Source organism: Schistocerca serialis, chromosome 2 (assembly GCF_023864345.2).
Source record: "Schistocerca serialis cubense isolate TAMUIC-IGC-003099 chromosome 2, iqSchSeri2.2, whole genome shotgun sequence".
In the NCBI taxonomy this organism is placed as follows: domain Eukaryota; kingdom Metazoa; phylum Arthropoda; class Insecta; order Orthoptera; family Acrididae; genus Schistocerca; species Schistocerca serialis.
Window position 1 is genome coordinate 415,764,921 of NC_064639.1, and position 27,789 is coordinate 415,792,709.

Sequence of the window (27,789 nt, forward strand, 5' to 3'; positions counted from 1 at the left end):
TCGATGCTGTAAATCAGAAGAAGTTGTGAGAGAGATTCGTTAATCTTAATTAATCATTCGATTATGTAAAAAATTACGTAATACTACGGTGTCTCCCTTACGCGTCTAGCTCGTCTGCTGCATGTTTTTGCTCGTTATCTTAATAGGTTCAGAGTCACAATATGAGACTCAGTACATATTTCTTACTCGCGTAAGCATGTTTATACAGGCTGCATCCGTGACCCTGTGTACAACAGCAAATAAGAAACGTCACTTAAAATTAATTACCTAATGACTACGACGCGTTTCGAAACCTTTACTCCATCATCGATCGTAAATTTTGCTGTCTATGTAAGCACTGTTGGGAAAGCAACTGCATCGAAAGACTGGGAATCACCACTTTTCTTTTTTTTTCTAGGAAGCTCAGCAATCAAACATTACTTTGATCAGTTAAGTTCCTGTGCGGGCCCTCTGTCATTAACGCATACAAATAAACTCACTCACATGACTAGCGTAGTTTGCGTTTATTTAAGGTTTTTTTCGGAAATAGCTTTTTCAGTATTCTTTTAACCACAGAAAATTGGTACAAGTACCAATGTAACGAAGATAAAAGTAAACCTGTGTAATAATTTATTGGGCCAAGATCGCTTAAATATATATAAAATATTCACATTGCCTGATTTGGCAAATAGACAGATAAGGTTCAAAGATTTTACGATAGACAGTAGCATCATTGGGGGCTGTGACAAATACATTATGGGATGTTACTGTGTCTGGCAGGTGAAGGCAACTGCCATTAGTTTACATCGCAGCCTTGTGAGAGTATGATGCGGCAACATGAGATGTTCTAGGAAGAGTTTTATGATTGACAGTGCATGTTTGCTGCTGGCTTTTTACTTTTGAGGGTGCCTAATACCAAGAAGCTTTAACGTATGCTGTACTTCAGAACGATAGATATATTTACCTAGACGTCAGTATGTATAGTGTTTCTATGTATTGATTTGTTTCCTTGTTTTATAGCACTTGATAATGGGGTAACGTAGTCCCGAAACATGTAGTGGTAAATACTACCACTCGTTTGACAGTTGGTGCGTTATATACTCACTACTGACCCATGAGACAGTTGTACGAGTACATTGACTTCATAACAGATAATGACAATGTGTCAACCGTTAAAAAGTAAACGTGAATTCTTAGGGCAGTTCAGTAGAGTGCGCTGTGACTCCCAAGTGTGAATGAACAAACACAGTGCACAGTTCAGGCTGGAATAATAGTTCCAAGTTCACTATAGCCGACATATTCGTCCTGACAGAATCAGAAACTGAATTGATATTTAAAATAATTCTTATTTATTTTTCAGACTCAGTTGCACATTTTAATTACATTACATATTTCGGTCACTCTGGATTATCTTCGGATCTAAAACAAAGTATAACTAAATACGTATCGTCTTATATTTTGTGATAAGTAGAAAATAACTATACATAATAATATTTTAAGACACTGGTTCAGCTTTAGTTACTTTACTTTCACTTTTATAGGTTGCTGTTTTATACCGTTCACAGTTTTACATATCCACTGTTCTATGCTTTTAAAATGTTATCGGGAAATTTTTACATAATTGATTGATTGCACTTTCAGTATAAGACCAAATCCTTAGCATCCCTGCCACTCCCTCCTCCCTCCCCCCCCCCCCCCCCTGCGATCTCCCTCCCCTGTGAATCCCCCTCTCTCTATTTTACTGTTTCATACCTATTTACATTGTAATGCAAATTTAAACATAATTATATCGTTTTAATTTTCAGCAAGACGCTGTAACACGCCCCCCTCCTTGCTACCTTTCCTCGCTCCCAATCACTTCACTCCATTTTTCCTTCCCTCCTATCTTAGCCCATTTCTCCCTCCCCTCTCCCCTACCGCCACCAGATACTTGTTTAAAACATTGACCGCAGTCTGATACGATGTTCTTAGCAGATAAGACTGGTTGCAGATGGAACAACTTAGGTAAATTCTACATTTATGTACATTCTTCTCTACTTATTATGAAATATTAAACTGTTCATAAGCCTGTTTAGTTTTACTTTGTTTTAGATCTGAAGATGATTCAGAGTTAACGAAACATGAATGTAATTAAAAATGTGCAACTGCGACTGAAAAATAAAAGAGAATTATTTTAAATGGCCCGAAGTTATTTCAGGCTTACTAGACCATCCTCGGAAGAATGGTTCTTAGCACGGAAAGCTGCCCACCGAATCTACGTGAACCGAAACAACATCATTGAAACATTACATCGATGTAGTGAGAGACAAAATACTGATTATCTGCTTCACAGTGATCACCTGCTGTCAACAACACCAACTGTTGGCCACTTCCTACCAATTATGGTTTGTAGTATTCCCACGAAAAGTGCAACAGAACTGTGCACTGCCGTCTTAGAACCAACTGGGATGGTATTATCGATCCAGGCAGTCCGCAGTAGTCTACACAGTATCAATTTGGGCTACAGGATCCATTCCGAACAATAATACAAACGGCCCAACAAACATCGGCGAGGCCGACCGCAGTGGCCGAGCTGTTCTAGGCGCTTCAGTCCGCAACCGCGCGACTGCTACGGTCGCAAGTTTGAATCCTGCCTTGCGCATGGATGTGTGTGATGTCCTTAGCTTAGTTAGGTTTAAGTAGTTCTAAGTTCTAGGGGACTGATGACCTCAGATGTTAAGTCCCAAAGTGCTCAGAGCCATTTCAAACATGAGCGACGAAGGTGGAACGGAAACGGGATCAGAGGCGGCCGGTTCTCTTGATCGACGAGTGCAGAATTTGTCTCATACCTGATGACTGTGATAGAAGAGAGTCCAGAAGGCCACTGTGTGAGGCACGTAGACCTAAGGCTGCCACTCTGTGGCGCGATCACCACTCTTACAGACGTAGCCGCAGCCATCGTCCACCAGTAAAAAAACAGATCGCACGTGAAGAGCAAACATCAACACAACTCGCCAGGCTATTGTCAACCGAGCCTCTCCCGCCTCCATGGCACCAGGTGGCGCCGATTTGTGGCGCGCAGATTGGATTAAACAGCGCTGCAGTCGTGGCCACCAATTCCCTTTGTGAAATCAAGTGCCCACTAAACGCCACGCTATCCATCCGCTGGCGGGTGTTCCGGCCGCCGCCCGACCACTCTGCAGCCAATGCTCGCTTGGGGCTCGACGCTGCAGCCTCGCCGTGAGTACCTGCCATTCGTCGCTCGCTGGACCTCCGTCAGCAGGCTGCAGAGTGCAACGCTGCGCTGGACCTGAGTCTCAGCCTCAAGCGAGATCGGCGCTTCGCAGGACGTCGTCTCAACTGTCCCCGAGTTCACGGCCTCGTTGGATCCTGTTGCTAATCATCCTCGGCAGCATACCGTTCACCGCCAACTATGGCTTTCACATGAAAGGAGCCTACTGGGATACATTTGTAGGCTTTATATCGTTGACTGTATAGGACCGCAGACCCAGAGATACTGCTTCCGGTCTAAGATTATTATAGTGTTGGAGTAGGAGAGCGCTTGGCGCACAGTTGTAGGTAGCTGTCTGTGAGGGAAAGACGATGGAGTAGGCAGTTTTGTGGTGTGATGTGTGAAGCCACCAAGCGTTAGATTAATTTGGGTATGTCAATATTGTTAAACTTGGAAGCAAAGCCTTACAATTGATTAAAAAACAATGAGATTTAAACAGCAAGTATTATCAACCTCACTAATCCAACATTAATGCAAATCATCAAATTACACATAGCTCTATTAACAAATCTAAAAACATTACAAAAGTGAAATATCTCACAATCCTTTTTATCAAAACGTTGTACGTACATTATAGGGTTACTCAACAATTACAAATTATCAGCCAACTCGTCTATACTAACGCACTGGCAAAAACAAAAATCATAATAATTTAACATCTTTACCTTGTTTGCATGAAGACTTATGCTGTCAAGTTCAACAATATTGACATACCTAAATTAATCTAACGCTTGGTGGCTTCACACGGTACACCACAAAACTGCCTACTCCATCGTCTTTCCCTCACAGAAAGCTACCTACAACTGTGCGCCAAGCGCTCTCTTATTCAAACACTATAATAATTTCAGACCAGACGCAGTATCTCTGGTCTGCGGTCTTACACAATCACCGATATAAAGCCTATCAAAGACATAAATCGTTTATAAAGTCATATTCGGGTGCCACATACAAATGTGTCCCAGTAGACTCCTTTCACACTGACCTTGTCACTGTGAGCCCATTCTAAGGCAACTTCAGGGATTCCATTCTAAGGCAACTTCAGTGATTGACTTTTCTTTTGTAATCAAATAATGTGGAGCCAGGTTCCTAGAGGCCACGCGGGCTAGCCGCATTGTCCAGGGCGTCTTGTCTCGGTCCGCGCGGCTATCCCCATCGGAGGTTCGAGTCCTCCCTCGGACATGGATGTGTGTGTGTCGTCCTTAGCGTAGTTAATTTAAGTTAAATTCAATAGTGTATAAGCTTAGGGACGGATGTCCTCAGCAGTTTGGTTCCATAAGACCTTACCACAAATTACGAAAAAAAGTTTCCGTTCCTGGAAACTGTGTATTGAGTTCTGTCTCTTAGTTAATACACAAACACTTCATCAGTTACGCACCAGTTGTCAAACGTGTGAAGTATTTATCAAGACATGTTTCGTAACTACGCTATCCCATTATCAAATGTTATAAAAAAGGAAATAAATCAGCGCATAGAAATACTACGCATACTAATGATTATCTAACTATTTCTGTTGTCCTGTAGTATAACATACCATAAAGCTTCATGTGTCATGTGTATTGCTCGGTCAACTTACCTTCTTCGCTGGCGCAAGGTACAGCCCTCTACAGCTAGAGTGTTCTGTACTGTAGCTGTTCAAATGATTCAAATGGCTCTGAGCACTATGGGACTCAACTGCTGAGGTCATTAGTCCCCTAGAACTTAGAACTAGTTAAACCTAACTAACCTAAGGACATCACAAACATCCATGCCCGAGGCAGGATTCGAACCTGCGACCGTAGCGGTCTTGCGGTTCCAGACTGCAGCGCCTTTAACCGCACGGCCACTTCGGCCGGCTACTGTAGCTGTGTGTAATGTAACTGTGTCGCTGCGTGAGAAACAACATGCTGTAATCGAGTTTCTTACCGCGGAAAACGTGCCTCCACACGTGGAGCATAACAATATCAGACCATACACGAACGCTGCGACATCTGCAACAACCCGACAGCTTGGGTTCTCTGTCATCCATTATCCTGCTTACAGTCCCGACCTAGCACTATCCGATTTTCATCTGTTTCCAAAACGTATAGAACACATTTGAGGATTTTGCTTTGATAGTGATGAAGCGTTGCAAGCAGGGGTCAGGTTGCGGCTCCGTTAATGAAATCAAATCTTTCTATAGTGACGATATCAACAAACTGGTCTCTTTGGGACGAATAGGTTCGCCGCCACGGTGACCGTATTGAGAAATAAGTCTGTAGGCATGAAGAATAAAAATTTGGAAGGTTAATAACGTTTGTTTTATTTGACATGCTTTATGAGTTTTGGCATAAAAAATTCGAAGACGTCAGTTTTCAGCACACCCTCGTAAAAAGGCAGCAGCCAACATGTTTCCTAGAACATCTCATGTTGGCACATCATACTCTCACACCGTTTACTCCTAAACTAAAGGCAGCTGCCTTCCCTTGCCAAAGATAGTGTTATCCTAAAACGTATGTATCACAGTTCCAACGATGTTACAGCCGATCGTAAAGTACTAGGAAAAGTTTTATATTTCACAATGCACGTGTACTGCTTTCGACGGTGCCTAATGGCATGAAGCTTTAATGTGTGTTGTACTACAGGGCGATAGCAATATTTGCGGAAGTCATCAGTATGCGTATTATTTCGACGTATTGATTTGTTTTCTTGTTTCACTCGGTAATGGATGGCGTTGCCCCAGAACATGTCGTGATAAATATTTCATACGTTTGACAGCTGGTGAGGAACAGTCTCAGTACTGATTAATTGTTGTGTGATCCTTCACAACAGCTAAACAACAATTGTTGTCGCTACCTTTGCATTTCAATTGTCGCCCTCGGCCACGGACATCAAAAGTGGACAAAAAACAGGGAGGTGACTCAGACATGTTTTGGGGACTGTACATTATCGAGGCAGGATCCGTCAACCTAGTGACCAGTTCTAAAGTCAACATTTCGTTGATGTACTTGACAATGATACACGAGCACGCGCATGAATCCGACTGAGGAGAATTGGGAGCAATTGAAACTAGCAGATTCGAATCCTGCCTCGGGCATGGATGTGTGTGATGTCTTTAGGTTAGTTAGGTTTAAGTAGTTCTAAGTTCTAGGGGACTGATAACCTAAGATGTTAAGTCCCATAGTGCTCAGAGCCATTTGAACCATTTTTTTGAGATGTCCGCGCAGGCTGCAATTAAACGTCGTTGTAGGTCCTTGTCGACAGCGCCTTTCAGCGTTCCTCACAGAAGAAAGTCTACAGGCGTCAAAACTGGGCAACGGGCCGGCCAAAGTACAGGTCTTCAGCGTCCAATCCAACCATCTGGAAAAAATTCGTGAAGACATGCTGATGGACTTCGTGCAATATGGGATGGACAACCATCATGTTGGTGCCACAGGTTCCTCCTAGTCTGCAGAGTAACGTCTTCTGGCATCCGTGGAAAATGGTCTTCTAGAAGACTGCGATACTTGTGCCCGTTCAGTGTTCCGTTTATGACAAACAGATCTTGAACTGATGGTTCACTACCCCAAACCACACGTTTACACTCCATGGACGCTGACATTCCTCCTGACTGAGCCAACGAGGATTGTCAACGAACCAGTAGTGTTTGTTTCGGCGGTTTACGTGGCCATAGTGGCTTCATCACTAACCAAGATACATGATACATCTGGATTATCCTTCCTTTAATGCGCATGTACAGAAGTTAACACGATTCTCATGATCGTTGCCATGCAGCTCTTGACGCAGAGAGATATGATAGTAGTAGCAGGTACGTCATTGGAGAGTACATAGGGTACTTCCCTGACTCATGCCACTTCCTCGTGCGATTGCACGGGAGCTAAAGTGCGGATCAACTGCAACAGCAGCAAGAAAATTAATTACCCCCTCTTCTGTCGTCACTTGTTTCCTTCTGGTACGTTGTCTAGGTGTTATACTACCACAAACGCTTGATAAATAAATGGTACCGGCGGAGGTTCGAGTCCTCCCTCGGGCATGGGTGTGTGTGTGTGTGTGTGTCCTTAGGATAATTTAGGTTAAGTAGTGTGTAAGCTTAGGGATTGATGACATTAGTAGTAAAGTCCCATAAGATTTCACACACATTTGAACATTTGATAAATAAATGCGGAGATGGTTAACGTCTCTTGGGGTATCTTGCCGCATGCACCGTGCAAGTACGAACTGCATTCTTCCTAGCCGGCCGGGGTGGCCGAGCGGTAATAGGCGCTAGAGTCTGGAACCGCGCGACCGCTGCGGTCGCAGGTTCGAATCCTGCCTCGGGCATGGATGTGTGTAATGTCCTTAGGTTATTTAGGTTTAAGTAGTTCTAAGTTCTAGGGGACTGATGACCTGAGAAGTTAAGTCCCATAGTACTCAGAGCCATTTGAACCATTTTACATTCTTCCTACACTGTCCATGCACCGTGAGCATGTCGGTTTTTCTGCTTTGGTAGATCCCATCGTCCACTTGCGACGTAGTGCTTGGACTGTCACATACTAACCGACTAGCAAGTGGCAGTGCACTGAAGGAACACACAAACATACTGTAAGCAAACATAACAAGGTAGTACCTAGCAACTACGAAGGTTGAATGGCACAAACAAGTGTCGTGTGGGAACTTCTCAAAATACGATATCTCGTAAACGACTCGCATTAGAATCCTGCAACAAATACCACTGACTTTCTAATTTACCCTACTTTTGGTTTTAACTACTCCATTTAAAAAGTGTATGTTTGAACAAAAAATACACTGTATAAATATTCTTACAATCTGTTGATTGGCTAATAATACTAGCCGCTGACTGCCAATCCATAATGCGAAAACGACACATCAATAACACTTCGCATTTCCGCAATATTTGCGGTGCAAGTTTTAGGTGATTCACCCTGTATTGTTGATTGAAATACACTCAGCAGCTTGTCGTCTACATAGAATTCGTGTGAATTTTATTTTACGTAGCTGTAAATTTTCTGACGTTAATTTCATGTACTGACTCATTCCATGACCATGAAGACATGCTATTCAATTTTGTCCTACGAAACCAGATACGTAAAATAAAATAAATAAAAATTATTGAGACTTGGGCGTTTGGGCGTCGGTTGCTGCTATGAGAGCGAAAGCGAGTGGGTAGCCCATTAATTTGAATGGTGCCTAGCCTTCATTTTCCGCAGCGTCTGCGATGCATGGTCACAGGTAGACTGGAGGCAGAATGAACTCAGAGGTTAACTGTTCGTCCTTCTGTTGTCAGTAGGCTTCAGCAAGAATTTGCTGAGGACTATGACCACGCAGCTACAGCCTGCTCACATTGCGGGTCCCTTAAACAGGTTACGTTGAGTACTGCGCTCATAAGGTTTTGTGAAGGCGATATATGAGCGAGCTGACCTTCTAATCATGTCTGTACCGCTCAATGCTTGTCACCGCAGGAGAGAGAGTTTTCACTCAGCATGGTGAGAATGCTTATCAATAAAGAACTGCTGTCTTCGCCGGTCAGTCCCACTTAGTCGTATAATTATTTGTCGAGAAACCGGAAAGCGTTGTCGCGTATGAAACATTCCTAAAAGTTCACGTTTATGAGGTGATACTGATTTGGCCACTGTCCTCCGTCTCTTCCAGGTGGATCTGTGACTGTGCAGCACTGTAGAGATGACACCCTTGACGATGTTATGTACGCTGGCACAAAAGATGATGATTTCATCGTATAGGAATAGGACGTTCGATCAAGTAGGCGAATATCTTCAACAGTAACAGTGTAACAAGTATATAAAGCAGCTCGCTTTTCACGGTTTGATTAAATACTGTGAATTTTGTTTTTAGTAGAGTTTGGTCCCTATCAAGTCAGTTTTTAATTTCTTTAATTGTTCTGGAAGAATGTGCTAGAACAAAGATTGTGCTCTTCTCCGTAAATTCTTCTGGTGTATGACCTGCGTTATTTTTACGATGATACCCAAAGTTTCCCACTGAAGAGTCTTTCTTTGCTTTTTTTTATGCCTTCACATAAAATCCTACATTATCATGTTATACTGAAATTCTGTAACTCTTTGTAGAACTGTTATACTTCTTTATCAGAATAGAAACACGATAATGAAGGGACTTGTGGGATTTCCATCGAATATCTTTTGTTTACTTTTCAACAAGTCCTATTATACTGTCTGAAAATTCTTCAGTGACTGTAATACTGTTTTTATTTATCTGGTGTTAATACCACCAGTTCTTATTCTGATCATGTATCTGTCGGAACCTCAACTTAATTTTGTCATTTAGTACTCAGTCATTATTGGTCCTTGGCAGCCCGTGAGCCTGTGCGTGACGTGTAACGCAATCGTGTGTAGTGGGTTGCAGACACTGACTCACTACGCCGTCTGCAGGATGTGTTGGTGAACAGCCGACCCATATTTGTTCCCCACGAAGAGATCTCTCAGGATGATTACCTTACGTATATCACAAGCTGTACGGCATGAATGCATGGGTATGACAATGTGATCTAACCAGTTTGTTTCCCATAAGCCGTACGCAGACATAACTGTCGGCTCTCATCCAAGATTTCACTGGAGTCACCTTCTGGAGCGAAGACTTATTTAGTCCTATCACTTGGAACCAACGTTTAAGATTAATTTTAAGCGGTAGACACAGTAGAGCCATCTACCAACTTTGGATCAGTAGAAACGTTATGCGACTGGGACGGACGGGAAGCTGATGTGAGAGTACCAACTACGTTCGTTGGTCAGCAAATGTTGTCCGATCTGTTATTAACAAAGTATACGACTGTTGAGTGGACGAGAGCCTGCTCAATTTCATGAGAACGAAAGGTGTAGATTAAATCATCTGTACCACATCGACGTCTGATTCAAAAATGGTTCAAGTGGCTCTGAGCACTATGGGACTTAACTTCCGAGGTCATCAGTCCCATAGAACTTAGAACTACTTAAACCTAACTAACCTAAGGACATCACAGACATCCGTGCCCGAGGCAGGATTCGAACCTGCGACCGCAGCGGTCGCGCGGCTCCAGACTGTACCACCTAGAACCGGTCGGTCACTCCGGCCGGCTCGACGTCTGAAATGTTGCAATTACGCATAGGGCTATCTCACTGTGTATTAGGTAGGACCTTTTCCATGAATTCAAGTTCTTACTGCGTAATGCACAAAAATGTTAATCCTCATTCTGAATTAGAACTTTTATTGTGGCCTGATGCAGAGGACCGTTCCTCTGTACTGAGTTATTGTTGTAGTTCAGTTCTCATAAATTTTAGAGTCATTAACTATAGTAACAATATACCAGATACGAATCCGTTTTTTAAACTACTTTCTGTGTTGCATTGAAGAAGAGATTCCTGTTTATGACATTATATGCGCATATGAATTTAGTAAGTGTGTGGTGATACAGTGAGAGAGTGAATGCGGAGCTTGCTATTTCCTGTCTTCATAACGTCGACATTCTGCTTCTTTATGGAATCCTGCGTCGTCTGCTGTCGTAAAAGTGGAGTCGTGTGCTGCTCTTAATCTGCTTCAGTTTGTGCTACATTTTTTCTGAAGCGTTCTTATAGTGTTTAGTGCAACCTTTGGAGGAAAAGTATTGTATGTTTCACTGTGTTCAGTCAGCTATTTTTCACGTAGCAGTAAATCTGGTTACTGTTGATTAGTCATCAACATACTCTGTGGTGGGATTAAAACAAAGCTTCACCTCTATACTCTGCCTTAATTCTGAACAACATACACTAGCAGCGACAATGGCTCATTGTAAGGAGAACTTATTGCCGGTGCATAGTACATATTAGATCGCAATTTCAGTGTTAGACAAGTGCGTCTCTCATTTTTCACAGTTACGTCAAATATCTCGTTACACTGTCCGTTCCATGTGGAAACGGGAACCTGAGCCTTGCCTTAACAAATTTTCTTGACACGGTTAATGACTGCAGTCGACAGCAGAATGATAAACTCCAGATGAGTGCATTGGAACCGCACTACAACTTTGTGAACGGCCACCGATGAATAGCAGAGTTGGAGCCCTGATAAGGGGAACCGCCACCCGCCGCGGTTTCGTCTTGTACTACAAGTGTAATGCAGTGAGTGCATTGTATGACAGCGTGTTCTCCGCAGACCGTTGCGCCCACACTGGTAGTTAGTTTTTGAGAAAGCCGCGCGACGCATCATTTAGGCAGTGAGCGAACTGCATGAAAAAGTCAATTGCGCGGCGGTGACCCGTCTCCCGTAAATAGATCGCGCTCCCACCCCCACGGATTGCAGCCAGAGTAGCTTTCGTCTCCAGCTTCAAATCACGATCCCTGCACCACGTATTAAATGTTTATCATGACGAACGTATTGAAGAATTTTGCTAACAATGATCCAAAAAGTACGGAATTTGTTTCTTTAATTCCAATTTGTGAAATAAAAATTGTCACCAGATAATCGATTTCTGGGTGCAGTGTCGATCTTCAGATCTGCAGAAAAAGGGACATACTAAATACAACTAACGACAATCAACATCTTTTAAAACAATTAATTATGACATAATGAAATATTAATTTCATACATGTAGAATACAAAAGGTTAAAAATGTGACGAAACCTAAGTTTTTAAATATATCCTAATATAATGAAGCCAGAGTGACAGCGTCAAGAGAGATAAGTAAAATCAGAATAAGCATCGCTGAAGAGAACTAATAATATGATGTGAACTTGACCACGGAACGGCGTTCGTGTAACGACTTCTCTGGCACTGTGGTCTACTTCCCACCATCTGTTCGACGATGCTTATTCAGATTTTTCTTTATCTCTCTTAACGATGGCCCTCTGGCTTCATTATATTAGAATGCGTTTTAAAGAGGTATGTTCTGCGACTTTTAACTTCTTTCTATATGTATGAAACTAGTATCTCATTACGTCATAATTTATTGTTTTACAAGGTATGGATTGTCTATTAGTTGTGGTGGTTTTCCGCTTTTTCTGTAGATCTGAAGGCGGTCTCCACAGGCTGAAATCAATAGTCTGACACAATTTTGACGATCATAGCACGAATTAAAGAAACCTACGTTGAAGACTTCCTAACTAACAGAATCGGTGTTGTTTTTACTGGAGAGACGTCCTCAAAAGTAGCGCCCGACATCTCTCAAGGGAGCGTGATACAGCCATTACTATTGTCTACGTTCTCTCCAAATTTCTGAAAATATTGCAGCGCCCTCGCGGGAGAAAAATTGGTGTTACGACAGGCTAATTTAGTGAAGAGCTGTAACAAAAAGTTGAGACTTGAAAGTAGATGTCTGTGTGTCTGGCAAATGTCAAAGGGTGCAGTATTAGCTCGCGATTGAGCTCCCAAAGAGACACACTTATCGTTTTCCGGTAAATGAGCTGGTAGAGCACATGGACTGCTGCTACGACAGTGGAACGTGTATGCAAACATTTGACAGAAAGAGATCGCGTGCCAATAGGTCGAGTTCCTGGACCTTACTGTATCACGGAATGTTCTCACTGAACGAGATGAACGCCATCTTATCCCAATGGCTGAAAGGGAGCGTACGTCAGCCTCCACAGTGTTGGCTCAGTACTGGAGCAGTGGATTGGTTGTGGACCTGTCTGCTTCTATTGTCCGGAAGTGACAAGGGCCGCAGGCAGTAATGAGTACGTTTACGTCGCAACTGGAGTGGTAAAATGTATTTTTTTATGCGCGTCCCGCTTCGATCCCTGTTACAGTTAGGACCTCGCACGTCTGAAGACTCTACGATGTTGCCCGAAATCTGCATTGTTGAGTAGCAAAGTGGACAAATTCCAAGTGCGATGGTTTGGTGCACCGTTCAACGGAACATGTGCTGTCTACCGTTACGTATTGAGGGCAACCTGAACGATAACTACAACATTAGGAAGGTTTGAAGACATAGTCCTCATATTGGCAGCTACAAATGATTTCTGTTCCAACAAATGTCCAGCCGCATGTAGCAAGAAATGCGCAAGAGTTCTTCGAAGAACAATGAGTACCTCTACTTTCGTGTGTTAAATTTTCACAGGCCACGTCACCCACTGAACCATCAAACAAGCGCGGGATATCCGTCTGTACGGGATGCTGGTCAAGGCGGGTTAACAGGATAGATAGATAAAGCTGAATGAATTGCTTCGTGATTCGTTACGAGTTTAAGAAATGCCAGCATCAGAGAAATGCTCTAGAAACGCATGTAGAGCGCGCTGAAAGAAAAGCCATGAGCATCGCGTGAACCTAGACCACGTGCTAATATGAGACAAGACACATACTATTTCCTCCTACAGTGACTTTTTCGTGTGCTGCTGACGAATAGAATACCAAAGGGCAAAATTATTCTGGTACACTATATAATCGTCCTCAAACAGCGTAGACCAACTATTGTTTGCGAAGTACAAATTTATATACAGATGTGTTTTTCCTCAGTAAGGAATTTTCAAGAACGTAAATAGACACGACCTGTTGTAGCAGGACAAGACAGAAATACACGTCGCGAACAGATTTTTCTGCTTGTTTGTAGTTTTTACTAATTCAATCCAGGCGAATATTGGTTGCCGCAACATGCAATATGGAATAATAAATTTTTAGTCAAATTGACGAAAAATATTTATCGAAAGTGCAAAATAGTCGCAGAATCGTACCAGAAAATAATATAGTCTGTTAAATCTTAGCCTTAGAAAACAAATATACACTACATAATAATTTTTTTTATTTGCAGGTACACTATTTTATTGCTTTTCTTGTGCTCGATATTTGCATAGTACATGCATTTACTTTCTGTTTTCATTATGTGTTATGGTGTAGGAAGTGTGTGATGAAAGACTGTTATTCTTCAGCAATAAAAGATGGCAGGAAAACGTTCTCTGAATAGACCATCACCTGTGTGGTAATGTGTTGAAATTCAAGCACGCACATGGGGAGACACTTATTGAAGTGCAACGTAATGTCGAATACACTTAACTGAAGCAGATATACCTGCTGCTGCTGCCAATCGAACATAATGGGTGTGTCATAGTGTGGGAGTAATATGACTATGTTAATATCATCACTCAGAAAGATTTATTCCGGATCTGTGTCGCTCAAATTAACTGATGAGTAGAAGCAGCTGGTACGGAAGTTGCTGAAAATGTCATTGACGTGTGTGATCGGGGCCCAAATTTCTACTGAACCGTCGCCGCTATGCAACATATCCCGTGCTACCGGCACGCAGCACGCAGCTCGGCGAAAGGTAGGCAACCTCACGGTCGTCGTGCACAGCTGTCTGCATCACGCGCTAACGCCCAAAGACTCGTGTCGTCACTGAGCTGATCTGTTCTAGAAGAAGCCTTGTCTAAATTTTCCAGCAGATTAATAATCGTTGCCAAAAGTGGATTTGGTCCAAAAGAAATTATTTTGAAAGACAATAAAAGTACGTACAGGGTGGCGCACGAAATGCGTTACTATTTTGTTTTTGAATATAAACTTTATTGTCAATACAACCTGAAAGGAACATATACTACAATGAAGAGCCGTCCATGGAGATTTGTTCTAACTCAGCGCATGCTCAATATGTCCACCATTTCGTTTCCTAACTGCCTTCAAACGAACACTGTAGTTAGTGATTACCCTTCGGCAAATGTCTTCCGTAATTTCACTGCAAGCTTGAAGAATAAGTCTTCTGAGCTCCATTAAATCACGTGGACGTCACGGGAAAATTTTTTCCTTTAGGTACCCCCAAAGAAAAAAGTCACATGGATTGAGGTCTGGCCCGCATCTCGTGGTCGTGCGGTAGCGTTCTCGCTTCCCACGCCCGGGTTCCCGGGTTCGATTCCCGGCGGGGTCAGGGATTTTCTCTGCCTCGTGATGGCTGGGTGTTGTGTGCTGTCCTTAGGTTAGTTAGGTTTAAGTAGTTCTAAGTTCTAGGGGACTTATGACCACAGCAGTTGAGTCCCATAGTGCTCAGAGCCATTTGAACCATTTTTTTGATTGAGGTCTGGACTATTGGGGGACCAATTTTGTCCGTCATTGAAGTGACCTGGAAACCTGAGTGAAATGATCCGCATGTCGAAATGCTCTTGTAAAAACTCCAACACAGTGTTTGCAGTATGTGGCCTTGCTCCATCTTGCATGAACCACTGCGTGTTGAAGGGCAAGGCAGTAGCAAGAAGCTGTGGAATGAAGCTATTGCGAAGCATACTCAAATAACGCTCACTGTTCACAGTTTCTTCAAAGAAAAAGGGTTCAATAAGTCCACGACTGGAAATTGCTGCCCATGCTGTAATCCTCGGAGCATAATGTTGTCGTTCATGAAGCACTTACGGGTTTTAAGTGGCCCAAAAGCGTACATTTTGTTAACCACACCGTCTAAATGAAAATGCGCCTCGTCTGAAAATCAAATGTTGTTGAGAGTTTCTTCCCTATCCTCCGCCCACTGAGCAAACAGTAGTCTCTGCTGCTTGTGTTCTTCAGTGAGCTTTTGTGCACAGATCATCTTGTATGGGTACATATGGAGGTCACTTTTAAGAATGCGTTGAACGGAGTGTCTGGATATTCCCAGTTGCACTGCTGCCTTTCTACACGATTTCCCGGGACTTCTCTGTAGAGCAAGTCGTACCGCTTCAATATTCTCCGGCGAACAAACAGGCTTAGACCGAGGTTGCTTCGCTTCCAATAGTGTTCCTTCCTGTACAAATTTATCGTACAACCTGTGGATGGTCTTCTTGCAAGGGACCCATCGTGTGTTAAACTGTTGTCCAAAACGCCTCTGAGTCACAACAAGGCTTTTCGTTTCATGAAAAAGTAACACAATTGCCGATCGTTGCTGTGTCGTCAGTCTTCCATAGTCAGCCATTGCTGCTTACTAGTCTCCTCGCGGCAGTATCGTGAATTACACGTCATTTCGTAACTCATTTGTTTTTCCAAGCTCTGCTGGTACTGCTGTAGAGATCCCTGCGGGATATCTAATGTGCGTCGTAAATTGTGAAAGAAACAATTGGTGACACATTTCGTGCGCCACCCTGTATTTTATTTGTTTTTTAAAGATTTTCATTAGTTTTAATTTTTGTGATACCATTTATCGAACTTTCTAGACGAACCTTACAATCTTGATTCCAAGAAAAGTCAAACTGGTAGCTAATGTAGTAATATGGCTAATGAGAAAGTGACTTTTCAACATTTTATTTCGTCGCAGCACGCAAAAGACGAACTGTCCTATTGAAGACTGAACAGTTTCAGCACTTATTACACGGAAGTTGATATTCAGTAAAAATATTGATACTTAGCGTATTCCATTAAAAGGCTCGAGACAGACATTGGCCCTTACTGTTGGCAGAGTGAAACAGCCCCGATTCATCTATCGAGCCGCCCAAAGCAATTAGCAGTGGAGGCCGCCACCATGTCCGCTGTTGTTCTAAGTCGTCGGTGGCGTTATTTAGCAGACTTGGGCGGGCTTTCGATCGCAGCAGCTGGCGAAGCGGCGGTGTCCAGCAGGCCACAGGCCACAGCCCAAAGCTCTGCCTGACCTCGCCACCACAAAAACACGCACATGACGCGCTGACGTCACGCCGCCTCCCGGCGAAAATCAATGACAGCCGTGACGTAGTCGCCGCGCCGCGCCGCGCCGCGCCGCGCTGCGCCGCCCTGCTGCCCCCGCTGAAGCCGAGCGGCCCACAGCGCTTCAATGCCTGCAGTGGCCTACAGCACGCACGCCGCGGAGCAAGCATTCGCCAGCTCTGCCCGGGCAGTGACTCTTAAGCCAGTTTCTCGCGGAAGCGTCTATGAGCTACTATTAGATATTAGTTAGCAGTGAAATCATCTGTGAAGGAAAGTTTTCTAACCTAGAGGACAGAATACGACAGTAATGTACAGTAGAAACGGCATGGATTCTGCTATTTATTTGTACTTATACCGTGATTAGCCACGAAGCTTGGCGATATCTGGTATTTTCGGAAGTGGACGATGCGAAACCGAAGGAATGGGCAGGGCTCGGGAAGAGATGAGCTGACTCTAGAAATTTTCTACGACAACAATCGTTGTTATCAGACTGTATGATTATATAATAGCAGAACAAACACTGGTTGCAGTTACTTCTGTAAAACATCTGGGAGTATGCGTACGGAACGATTTAAAGTGGAATGATCATATAAAATTAATTGTTGGTAAGGCGGGTGCCAGGTTGAGATTCATTGGGAGAGTCCTTAGAAAACGTAGTCCATCAACAAAGGAGGTGGCTTACAAAACACTCGTTCGGCCTATACTTGAGTATTGCTCATCAGTGTGGGATCCGTACCAGGTCGGGTTGACAGAGGAGATAGAGAAGATCCAAAGAAGTGCGGCGCGTTTCGTCATAGGGCTATTTGGTAAGCGTTACGGAGATGTTTAGCAAATTCAAGTGGCAGACTCCTCAAGAGAGGCGCTCTGCATCGCGGTGTAGCTTGCTGTCCAGGTTTCGAGAGGGTGCGTTTCTGGATGAGGTATCGAATATATTGCTTCCCCCTACTTATACCTCCAGAGGAGACCACGAATGTAAAATCAGCGAGATTCGAGCGCGCACGGAGGCTTTCCGGCAGTCGTTCTTCCCGCGAACCATACGCGAGTGGAACAGGAAAGGAGGTAATGACAGTGGTACGTAAAGCGCCCTCCGCCACACACCGTTGGGTGGCTTGCAGAGTATAAATGTAGATGTATACTCTGATAAGTGTTCCGTTCCCCGAACGTTTAGATGGCAACCGAACTGTCCCTACACACTAGTTTTAGCATGTAATAAGTAGTTTATGGGCGCCGAGGATCTCTACTGCTTCGTATAGGGGGCAATCAAATCAAAAGGAAACAGATGGAAAAAGTAAGTATTATTTGAAAACTAATCGCCATATCTGTTAATACATTCATCCTATTCTCAGACAAGGTGGTCAGTGCCTTCATGGAAAAACGTTTGCAATTGCCTACGGAACCATGATCGTAACTAACCGCGCAACTCTTTGACCGAAGCAAATCGGCGGCCACTAATGTGTTCCTTCAGGGCTCCAAAACTATGGAAATCGCGTGGAGAGAGGTCGGGACTGTACGGAGAATATGTAAGGGTTTCCCAGCGAAACTTTTGCAGCGTAGTCGAGACAGCGTTGGCAAATGTGGGCGCGTATTATCCTGCAACAGGACGATGCTGTCCTTCAACATTCCCAGGCGTTTGGACTTGATGGAGCTCTTCAGTTTTTGCAAAGTGTCAACGTACTGATGTGCATTAATTTTTTTTCCAGAAAATCAATGAACAGCGGGCCCATGCAGTCAGAGAAAAAGGTCATTATGACTTTCCCGATCTAGCATACGCGGCTTCTGCGTCAGGCCGTGGGGAAGCCACTGCACACAGATTTTTTGGAATTATAGATGCTCTGACATAATGGCGTGAGCGGAACGGTGACAGATGCCCGACAAGAACCGAATTTCTTCTGTCGCCCGTCGTCGGACATTTCTAGCCGCAGTATTCACTGTAGGAATGGTGGGAGCGGTAATGACATAATGACCGTGGCCTGGCCAACTGCAGTCTTTCAATGACATCCGATCTTCTCGAAATCGTTTATTCCACGCAAACACATGCGAGCATGACGCACTGTGTTCGCCATAAGTTACAAAGTAGACAGTGCATGTATTTCACTTCCTGACCCTCCTACAGTCAAAATCCGCACTACGCCTTCCTATTCCCTTTTCCCTTCCTCCTTAGAGAAGTCGGACGCACACAGGTCTCGCTCAGATCACGTCGAGCACGCCTAATAGACAAATGGCACAACGGCGATGTTTCGCGCTGTCCCCTCCTGACTCCCAGTGGAAGGCACTTTTATACAGATACCTAACTGCATTACCGATGTGCGCGTGATGTTCGTTATAAAGTTTGTCTCGTTCTCTTTTGACTGACCCTTATACTTCACCTGGCGGGAATTCGCCACGAACTTTCCAATGTTTTGTTCTTTCTTCATCAGACAAACATTTTATATGAGGACGTCGCAACGGGAAGAAAAATCGATACCAAATGCAGAAATCATTCGGGGTTTGCCAATGGAATCAGGATTCAGTAAGACATGCTCACGAGCGGGGCTGAGCGGTACTGCAAAGGCGCGCAAATCGGCAGCGATCCTCGTCATACCCATTGGCTTCGCGTGGACGTACGGCGTCGAGATTTGCCTGGCGAAAAATTAAAAGCGCAGCCCGCTTCTGCGTTCTCAAACATCATTATATCCCTCAAGTAGGCCGCCACTAAAAACATAACACTATGTTGTAAATTTCGATAAGTGAAACAAATTTCCTTGGACAATGATCCACAGACCTTAATTGGAGTAATTACATCGTGTGCCAAAAAGACCATGCTATTTGTGATCTGAGGCTTCCCGGCTATATCGTGTAGATCGACGATCGCATCCGATAGTACACCATAGAACCTTGGAAGCATTCTATTTGTGTCAATAATTGTACGAGCTGTAAGCAGCATTTCGGTTAGATGTCTGTAGGCACGAGCCCACCATCGACAGATTTCCGTTTACAAGCATTCGCTAGCTCTGCAAACCAAGCGGAAATGGACCTGAGAGCGTGTGAATGAAAACACAGCCATTTATTTGGTAAACAGCTAGTAGGACAAGTTCCGAAAGCAGACAGTGAAGTGTTGCAGCAGTGGCGAATGCTATGACATAACATTTTGTCACCTTTCGTGACTCAAAGTCATTATTGAGTTATTGCCACAGTAGTATAACAGCTAGAAAATCGTGCTTATCGAGTCACTTCTGGCATTGTCCACGATAGACTACGGCTTGCATCGTCACCTCCGTAACCTGTCTAATGCCTTTCGCTGCCGTTCTGGCAATATACAGAAGGAGAAGAGAAATGAAACTGAGACAGAATGCGCGGTTTGCAAAGGGAAGCAGGAAGTAGACTGCACTTACACGACACCTTCGATAGTATGTGTGTCATAGGAAAATTAATAGGCTCAACTAAACTTCTGTCTTGGCCGATATACATACTTATCTATGAATGGGTTCACAAACGCTATAAATTTATTAAAATGAGTCATTTTCCTTTGAAGACTGTCCCGTATTTTAAAGTATTATTGTACTTCCTCGTTAGTAATTAACTAATCTCACTCCATTAGATATTATCAAGCTACATCACAACAGAAATCATTAATTTTGTAAGACGTCGACCACGCCATGCCAATTTTTCTTATTCTGTAGTCTGATAATGCCCAAGAGGGTGAAATTAGCTATTGGCTAATAATGAAATCAATTGCCGCGTGTATGAAAGATTATCACTTGAGAACGACTCGACCGATTTGCAACGGTAGGTTTGACAGTTTTGCTGTCACATGTTTTCATTAAGAAAAAACAAAGGCCACGTTCAGTTTGACAGTTATGCTGCCGCCTGGTTTCGTAACGATAACAAATTCCGGTAATTTGGTGTGTTGCAAACATTTAGTTGATTTTAGAGCGTGGGTTACTTCTTTCGAAAAAAAGCCACGAGGGCAACACAGGTCAACTACAAGGTCGTCTAATCGATGAGATGAACGAAATGAGTAGCGTTTGGAGACAAATCGAATAAGAATCTCTCAAGAGCGATCCTTTATGACTCCGGAACAACGGATACAGCTCGACTCGCTCAGCTGGAACTTCACGCACAAAATAATTTGGGATATCGACAAAACAGACTGAATGTTTGGCGGTCGGATATGATTCAACAGTTGATTTCATCCCGTTTGTATTGATCAATTTCAGAATAGTGAATAATGTTTGTGAACACTGCCTTGCTTTGAGTTTTCGACACGAACCTCCAGGTTTATGTTTTACGAGCGGAAAGGTCAAATTACCACACTTGATACCACCTTTAGAGCCAACGGCACCATTGCTTTCTGGCCAAGATCCTCGATTGAAGCACTTCTTGCAGAATGTGCAAAATTACAACAGTTCCTTCCAAATGAGAGTAACAATAAATAAGACCAATGAGAGAGGGAAGGAGGAAATGGGCAGAGAATGGGGGAAATGGGTATACGTAGATGGGAAAGGAAGATGTGGACGGAAAGATGAGTGAGAAGAAGATGAGTAGAGAGAGTGTGAGATGAGGGATGTACAGGGAGCGGGAAGAAGGATAGGTGGACGAGGAGGAGATGGAAAAAGGTATGCGGGACGACGAGAGGAATAGAGAGAGAGAGAGAGAGAGAGAAGAGGGGGGAGGGGGGAGGAGGTTAGAACATATATCCAGTTACCATACATGTTTAGTAATTGTGAAGCGTCGCCCGGTTCGCTAATTTCAAAATAAAAGAAAGGGCTGTGCAAGAAAATAACTTCTTATAAGCCATATTTACCCTTGTCGTTATTGTTATTTATATCTTCGGGAAGTCATTCACCATTCACACTTCAAGATAACTCCGAAATAAAGTAAATTTATTCAAAGCATTAACAGGGTATGTGAATGAGAGCGTTAGCCTTCAAAACATTTACTGGAATTATGGATCCATACAGAAAGAAATTAATAATTACTGGAACCGCTGTCTGTCATCTCTCGTAATTTGGCCAAAGATCTTTCAATATTTGTGTACATTGAATGTTCTGAAAAGTTCACTCACGAGACTCTGCGTGACTGATTCGAAACAAAGAAGGTATGTCTACTGAAAAAAGAGGAAAAAAATAGTAAAGAATATTATTTTTACTTAACTCAAGTTACACTGACTTGTAAGGGATTGAAAGAAGTACAACCAACTCATTTTAGGAGGTGAAAACCCAACGATATGTTACACCAGTCTACATAGACGTGAGTCTGCAAGTGTCATGTAACATGGAGTTTAAAAAAAACTGCAGGAGGAACAACTTCCAGCGAAGGCGCACTACTCACAAGGAAAGCCTGGCTCTACTGCGTCGTCATTTATTCTGCTCTATTCTACGCAAAGAACAATGACAGCGTACATTTCATTCTTATAAAGCTAAGTAATGCATACACAAAACGTACAACTGTTTTCGCTGTTGTAGACAGCTAAAATTCTGAAAGGCGGCATCCGTTGAAACAGCAACACTCTCTGGCTGAAAGATGACGGCAAAATATACAAAGTAAAGACAGTTTTAAACACAAAAATTCAGTTGATTACCACCAGCGCTTTTGGATTGACTACAACACAACATGCATCCATCAATTACATTTAGTCTATACAACAGAAGCCTTTGGCACTAGAAAAGTCAAGTCTAATAACAACAGGTACTGTGTTTTAGAGGTGCATGGTATATGTCAGGTCTTGCAAACTGCTCAATTTGGAACTGTAAGTCGTGTCTGTAGGTATTTCACGGATATGTTCATGAGAAAATTATCTAATGCTCACGCCGGTGCCTGAAGTTATGGAGAATAGGTCTGGTGTGACCTGAATGATAATGAAATTATTTTTAGATAAGTGCAGTCAACGTGGCTGTCTCTTACAATACGTGGAAAAGGGTCGTATCTGCTTTATAGACGTTTGACAGCGTTCGTGAGTCAGCCGCACGCGTAATGCAAGGGCAGTCCGCAGCTGAAATCAGACGCCTGACCACTTGCAGTGGGAATCTAGCGTGACGGCCTTAACAGTCATCGTGAGGAAATGTTATTTGGAGCAGAAGCCAAAGGAAGTACTCTTTGTGGGGCTTCGGGGGGAAGGTATCGTGATTTGGAACTAAGGGCATGCAGTGCTGAACTGTTTCTCCACAAGAGAGAATGCTACTCGCGATCTGTTTGCAATTGATTCAGCATAAGTCATACTTAAAACTGAATAAATAAAGTTTGAATCGGCATGAAATACACATAATCAAGTAAGACGCTTCAACAATAACATTTTCTTGAAAAGTTTTCTTTTCATTTCCACGTAATGTTCTATTTAAATGAGTTAATTATAATTATGAGGTCGTTGCACATGAAATATCGAATTTCGGTAAGCTGCATGTTCCCAAAAGTGACCAAAAGTAACAGTTTATTGAATGCGGCAAACACATTTCGCTGTGATTTAGGCTGGTATCGACTGAGCACTTGCGTAGCTGTATTATCAGATAAACGCAACACCGACCTTACTCAAGCTCCTCGTTTTTTCCTTATAAGCATAAACATATGTAAAACACAGCAGAAGTAATCAGCAAAGTATCTGAAGCATTCACGGAAAGTGAATGGAACCTATAGTGCTCATTTTAAAAATATTGGTTCGAAGGTGTGGTCCTTGACATGCACTGACACCTGTCGATAAAACAAAGTTCAAGCGCTACTGCAGGCTAAATTTTGTAAAATTCTAAGGATTCTAGCCGAATCATTGAGCGTTCTTTAATGCTCAGTTTTCCTCCACTCATATGCGATAAACAGTAAATAAGTATTGTAACCGAGCATGTCATCAGCTACAGACAACATACGATGCGTTGTCTAGAATTGTGCCTGTTATAGCTCTCGCAGAATATGGAAATTATACCATAGCCTTCCCGTTCTGCACAATGGAAAGATGGTGACGATGGCCTACAGCACATGGCTATCGGTAGTACATACGAGGAAGATAACAGTGAAAATCGTGAGCTGTATTTTTGAAAACTAAAGACAGAAAGCTTCAACTTGCTGGATGAATTAAAAAAGATACGAAAAGAGGAACAATGTTTTCATTCTTATGCCAAACGTAAATATCCACAGTTCATGATCAACAGAGAAGGATATAAAATTGTCGTCACGAAACATTTTCAGCCTTATTGTATCTGTCAGTGCCCGCCACATCTCTCACAAACAGACAACTACTATTGAAGCTTTTGTGCTACTTCAAATGGCTCTGAGCACTATGGGACTTAACATCTATGGTCATCAGTCCCCTAGAACTTAGAACTACTTAAACCTAACCAACCTAAGGACATCACACAACACCCAGTCATCACGAGGCAGAGAAAATCCCTGACCCCGCCGGGAATAGAACCCGGGTGCTGCGCTACTTCTGTCATGAAAACTGTTGCTCAGTGCAACAGCTACCACAGTTGCTTTCGCGAGTTTTCTTTAGTCCGGAATGTAGTACTTGTACGTCAGGAAAAGGACATTCATCAGAATCTCACAGGAGTGACAGAACGTCGTAAGAATCTCACAGGAGTGATAGTACACCATATCATGGTCTCTACTGCGAATAACATTCCGAAGAAACGTAAGGGGCCCAGCCTGGGTGTATTACAAACATGAATTCTTCCTGACCCTTGACAACTCGAATGGACAAGAAGCAAGGTGTGTTTTGCGTGAATCAGTTCACAAGATGCGGATTTCTTTGAATCAAGAATTGCCAGATTGTCACCGGATACCTACAATCAACACTAGCAGACAAACTACGGATTGGAGAACCCAGCGCTCCGAGCTGTATACGAAGCAAATAGCCTTCGAACAACGGACGAAAAGAATCAAAATCCGCTAATCAGCTTTAAACTTGTACTATTCTACGCAGCCAACCATAGACCGAGAAGCGGTTTCCTCAAATAGTCTAATCTCTGATGTTCCACTGGAAGTGTCTATAGAATCAATAGCCCTGTCTAAATTCGTTGGAAGTCTAGTGTCATGCCCACATAAATCCAAATGATGATGCAATACCGCAAAATTGCGCGCCCTAGCATCTTCCATTACGGTGTGCTTGGCATGCACCATACTTTTCCAGAATCCTACCCAAAAATGTAAGTCTTCCATAGCGAAGATTTTACTTGTTTGCCCCACATCATTTAGCTTCGTTGTAATCCCCCCGCCCCTAATATTTAAGCGATTTGGCGGGCTATAGGAATTTGTACTAAGATTCGTGTGTAACTTTACTGTCAGACGATGACTTGTGAAAGATGTTGGTCGCAAATGAATTTACTGACGCGTTTCATCATCATTAGATAGAATGACGTATAAAAACACGCGACACAAAAATGGTCACATAGTGTGCTGAAAACATAGCTCTCATTTATGTGGAGCTAGTAGTTAGGCAGCTGACTACTTGAGAGATACATTTTCAGCGCCTTATGAACCCACTTTTTCTGTGGTGGCTTGTTTTATATTTATTTGACCATCGAAACGTGTCAAAAAATTAATGTGCAACCAAGACCTTTCACAATTCACCGAGTGCCAATTCTGAATGCTCACCTGCCTCGTGGATGGAAGCATTTCTCTATCAAGTGAAGTAGCTCGATTGTGTAATTAAGAATTGTGATCATTTCTATATATCCCAGACATATCGGTAATTTATTAGCCGTGCTCTTGTCAAAAATCTTGTTCGCTAATGTTTCGTAAAGTCTGTGCTCCACTAGGCCTGCAAGAGACGAAGGAGTTAAACACTGGCCACCTGGGAGACAGATTAGCTTAATCTAGTAATGAATGACAGATACAGTTTTAGACCGAAAAGAATATAAGACAGGCCAACGTACGTTTTTCGTAACTTGTTTTCAGACTCTGAATATACGCAGTAAATTTTTTCCGCGAACAAAGAAATATCCGGCTGGAAAAAAAAGCGAATGTTACATTATCGCTTCTTCTTTGACTTACGGAAACTGCTTCATTCGATAGTTCATGTGCAACAATATGATACTTTGGGTAAGTGTGTTTGGAAAGTCGTCGAAATTTTGAGCTCAGGATCGTCGTAATGTCAGTTATATCTACGAGGCAACGGGTTCCGTGACAGATGAAAAGGCCCGGCCTGCTGTTTCGTTTACGTCTCGGCTAGGGCGTGGGGAACCGGCGGACCGAGGCACTACTGTGAGCGGGGAAGGTAGGTGAGGCGTCATACCTGTGGCGGCCGGCAGGCGGGTACTCACCTTTCTCGCTGTCGTGCTCCTCGCAGCTGGTGCACTCGGGCGTCGACCTGAGCTCGTCGTCGGAGCTGGAGAAGGAGTGCTGCTGCTGCTGCTGGTGGTGCGGCGCCAGCCCCACGGCCGCGGGGCTCATCTTCTTGGCGGAGCCGCTGCGCTTGTGCTTCTTGTTGTTGGCGGGCACGGCGCTCGTCACGTCGACGGACGACGACTGCTCCGAGCTGAACGAGTCGTTGCGGTAGGAGGGCACCGGCGGCGCCGCAGGCTGGTGGTACTGCTGCGACCGCATCAGGCCCTCGAGCTCGCCGCGGTAGTAGCGGATCTCCTCCTCGCGGTACTGCTGCTGCTGGCGGTGCGGCGACACGGAGCCGGGCCCGGGGGCGGCGCCGGGGGCGGAGGCGGGGGCGGGGGCGGGCGCCGCACCCGACAGCCGTTCCTGCTGCGAGTACTGGCGGTGCAGCACGCTGCCGGAGCGCTGCAGCAGCGACGGCACGTTCTCCTTCTCGGCAGCGCTGTGCGCGCGCTCCAGCTTGGGCCTCTTGTCGCCGCCCCCGGGGACGGCGCCCGCCTCCGGCGCGATCCCGCCCCCGACTCCGACTCCGAGGCCTTCCCCGCCCGTGCCCGGCCCCTGGCTGCCCAAGTGCAGGTCCGCCTCGATGCGGCGGATGATGGCGTGGTCGCCGGCCGCCATGCCCTTGTTGATCCACTGGCCAGTCTTGCTCAGCAGCTCCTGCTTTTTCCGGCAAAGGATGCACACCCAGATCACCTGCAAAACGAAACATTTTTTCCCTTCGTGAGTGATCGTACAGTGCACTCAGTCTGCCAGAATTAATAGAGAAAACTGACAGACATAAATATATATGATGGCAGAAGCAAAATCGTTTCAGTAAGCATAGGACCGAAAACGTGCTGTGCGCGTGATATTTCCGAATGTTTCGTTACGAGCCGTCACTGACTTCGATTGGAAATATGGTCCCAGTTCCCAGAATGAAATTTTCGCTCTGCAGCCGAGTATGTAGCGATATGAAACTTACTAGTAGATTAGAACTGTGTGCCGGACCGAGAAGCGAGCTGGGATCTTCGCCTTTCGCGGGCAAGTGTTCTACCGACTGAGTTACCCAAGTGCGACTCACGACATGTCCTCACAACTTTACTTCCGCCATTACCTAATCCCTTATGTTTCCAACTTCAGAGACGTACTCCTGTGAAGCTTTTGGGACTGGCACTCTTGGAAGAAAGGACTTCAAACTGCTACGAACAATTATTAAAAGTGTGTTCCAGTCGTGATATAATAAAAATTGAACTGTCACAAAAGGCGACTGACAGCAGGTATTTCTGAAAACCTTTATTCACAACAGTCGCAGTGTCCCACATTCATAGTGGATAAAAGTTCTAGACAACCGAACTGTAAAATGAACTATAGTTCATGATAACGAAAAACTGCAGGGAGCGAGTAGATAGTCGATGGCCTCAGCTGGGTAGGGATCGACTATCCTGAACTGGTAGCTGAACTGAAACGGTTCGATTACACACGAACGGGTGCATGAATGCTGTTTACAAGATTACAAGAGGGCGTCGGACAAGTCAGTGTGACACTACGGGATACCATAGACATCGACATGAAGGACCCAACCCAAGATGTAAAAAATACGTGCAGTTTCGAGCAGGACTCGCGCATTGACGGTTCCGTACGAACGAGTTATGTATATATACATTTCTTCCATCCCAGGAATCGAAAATATTCGACAATTTTTGCCTGTTGTCGTTATCGATACCAGCAAGATATCAGAATATGTTACATAAGTGGCCCTATCTTTTGAAATGTGTGTGAAA

The 27,789-nt window shown here is 43.9% G+C and overlaps 1 protein-coding gene across 1 annotated transcript in view; it reads right to left on the reverse strand.

Moving 5' to 3' along the window:
* The window catches only part of LOC126457260 (regulating synaptic membrane exocytosis protein 2), a 1,246,504-nt gene that overhangs the window by 934,852 nt on the left and 283,863 nt on the right, over positions 1-27,789 (reverse strand). Inside the window, exon 4 of the mRNA XM_050093425.1 lies at positions 25,963-26,722. Coding sequence (XP_049949382.1) covers positions 25,963-26,722 — 760 coding nt within the window. The remainder of the gene's footprint in view (positions 1-25,962; positions 26,723-27,789) is intronic.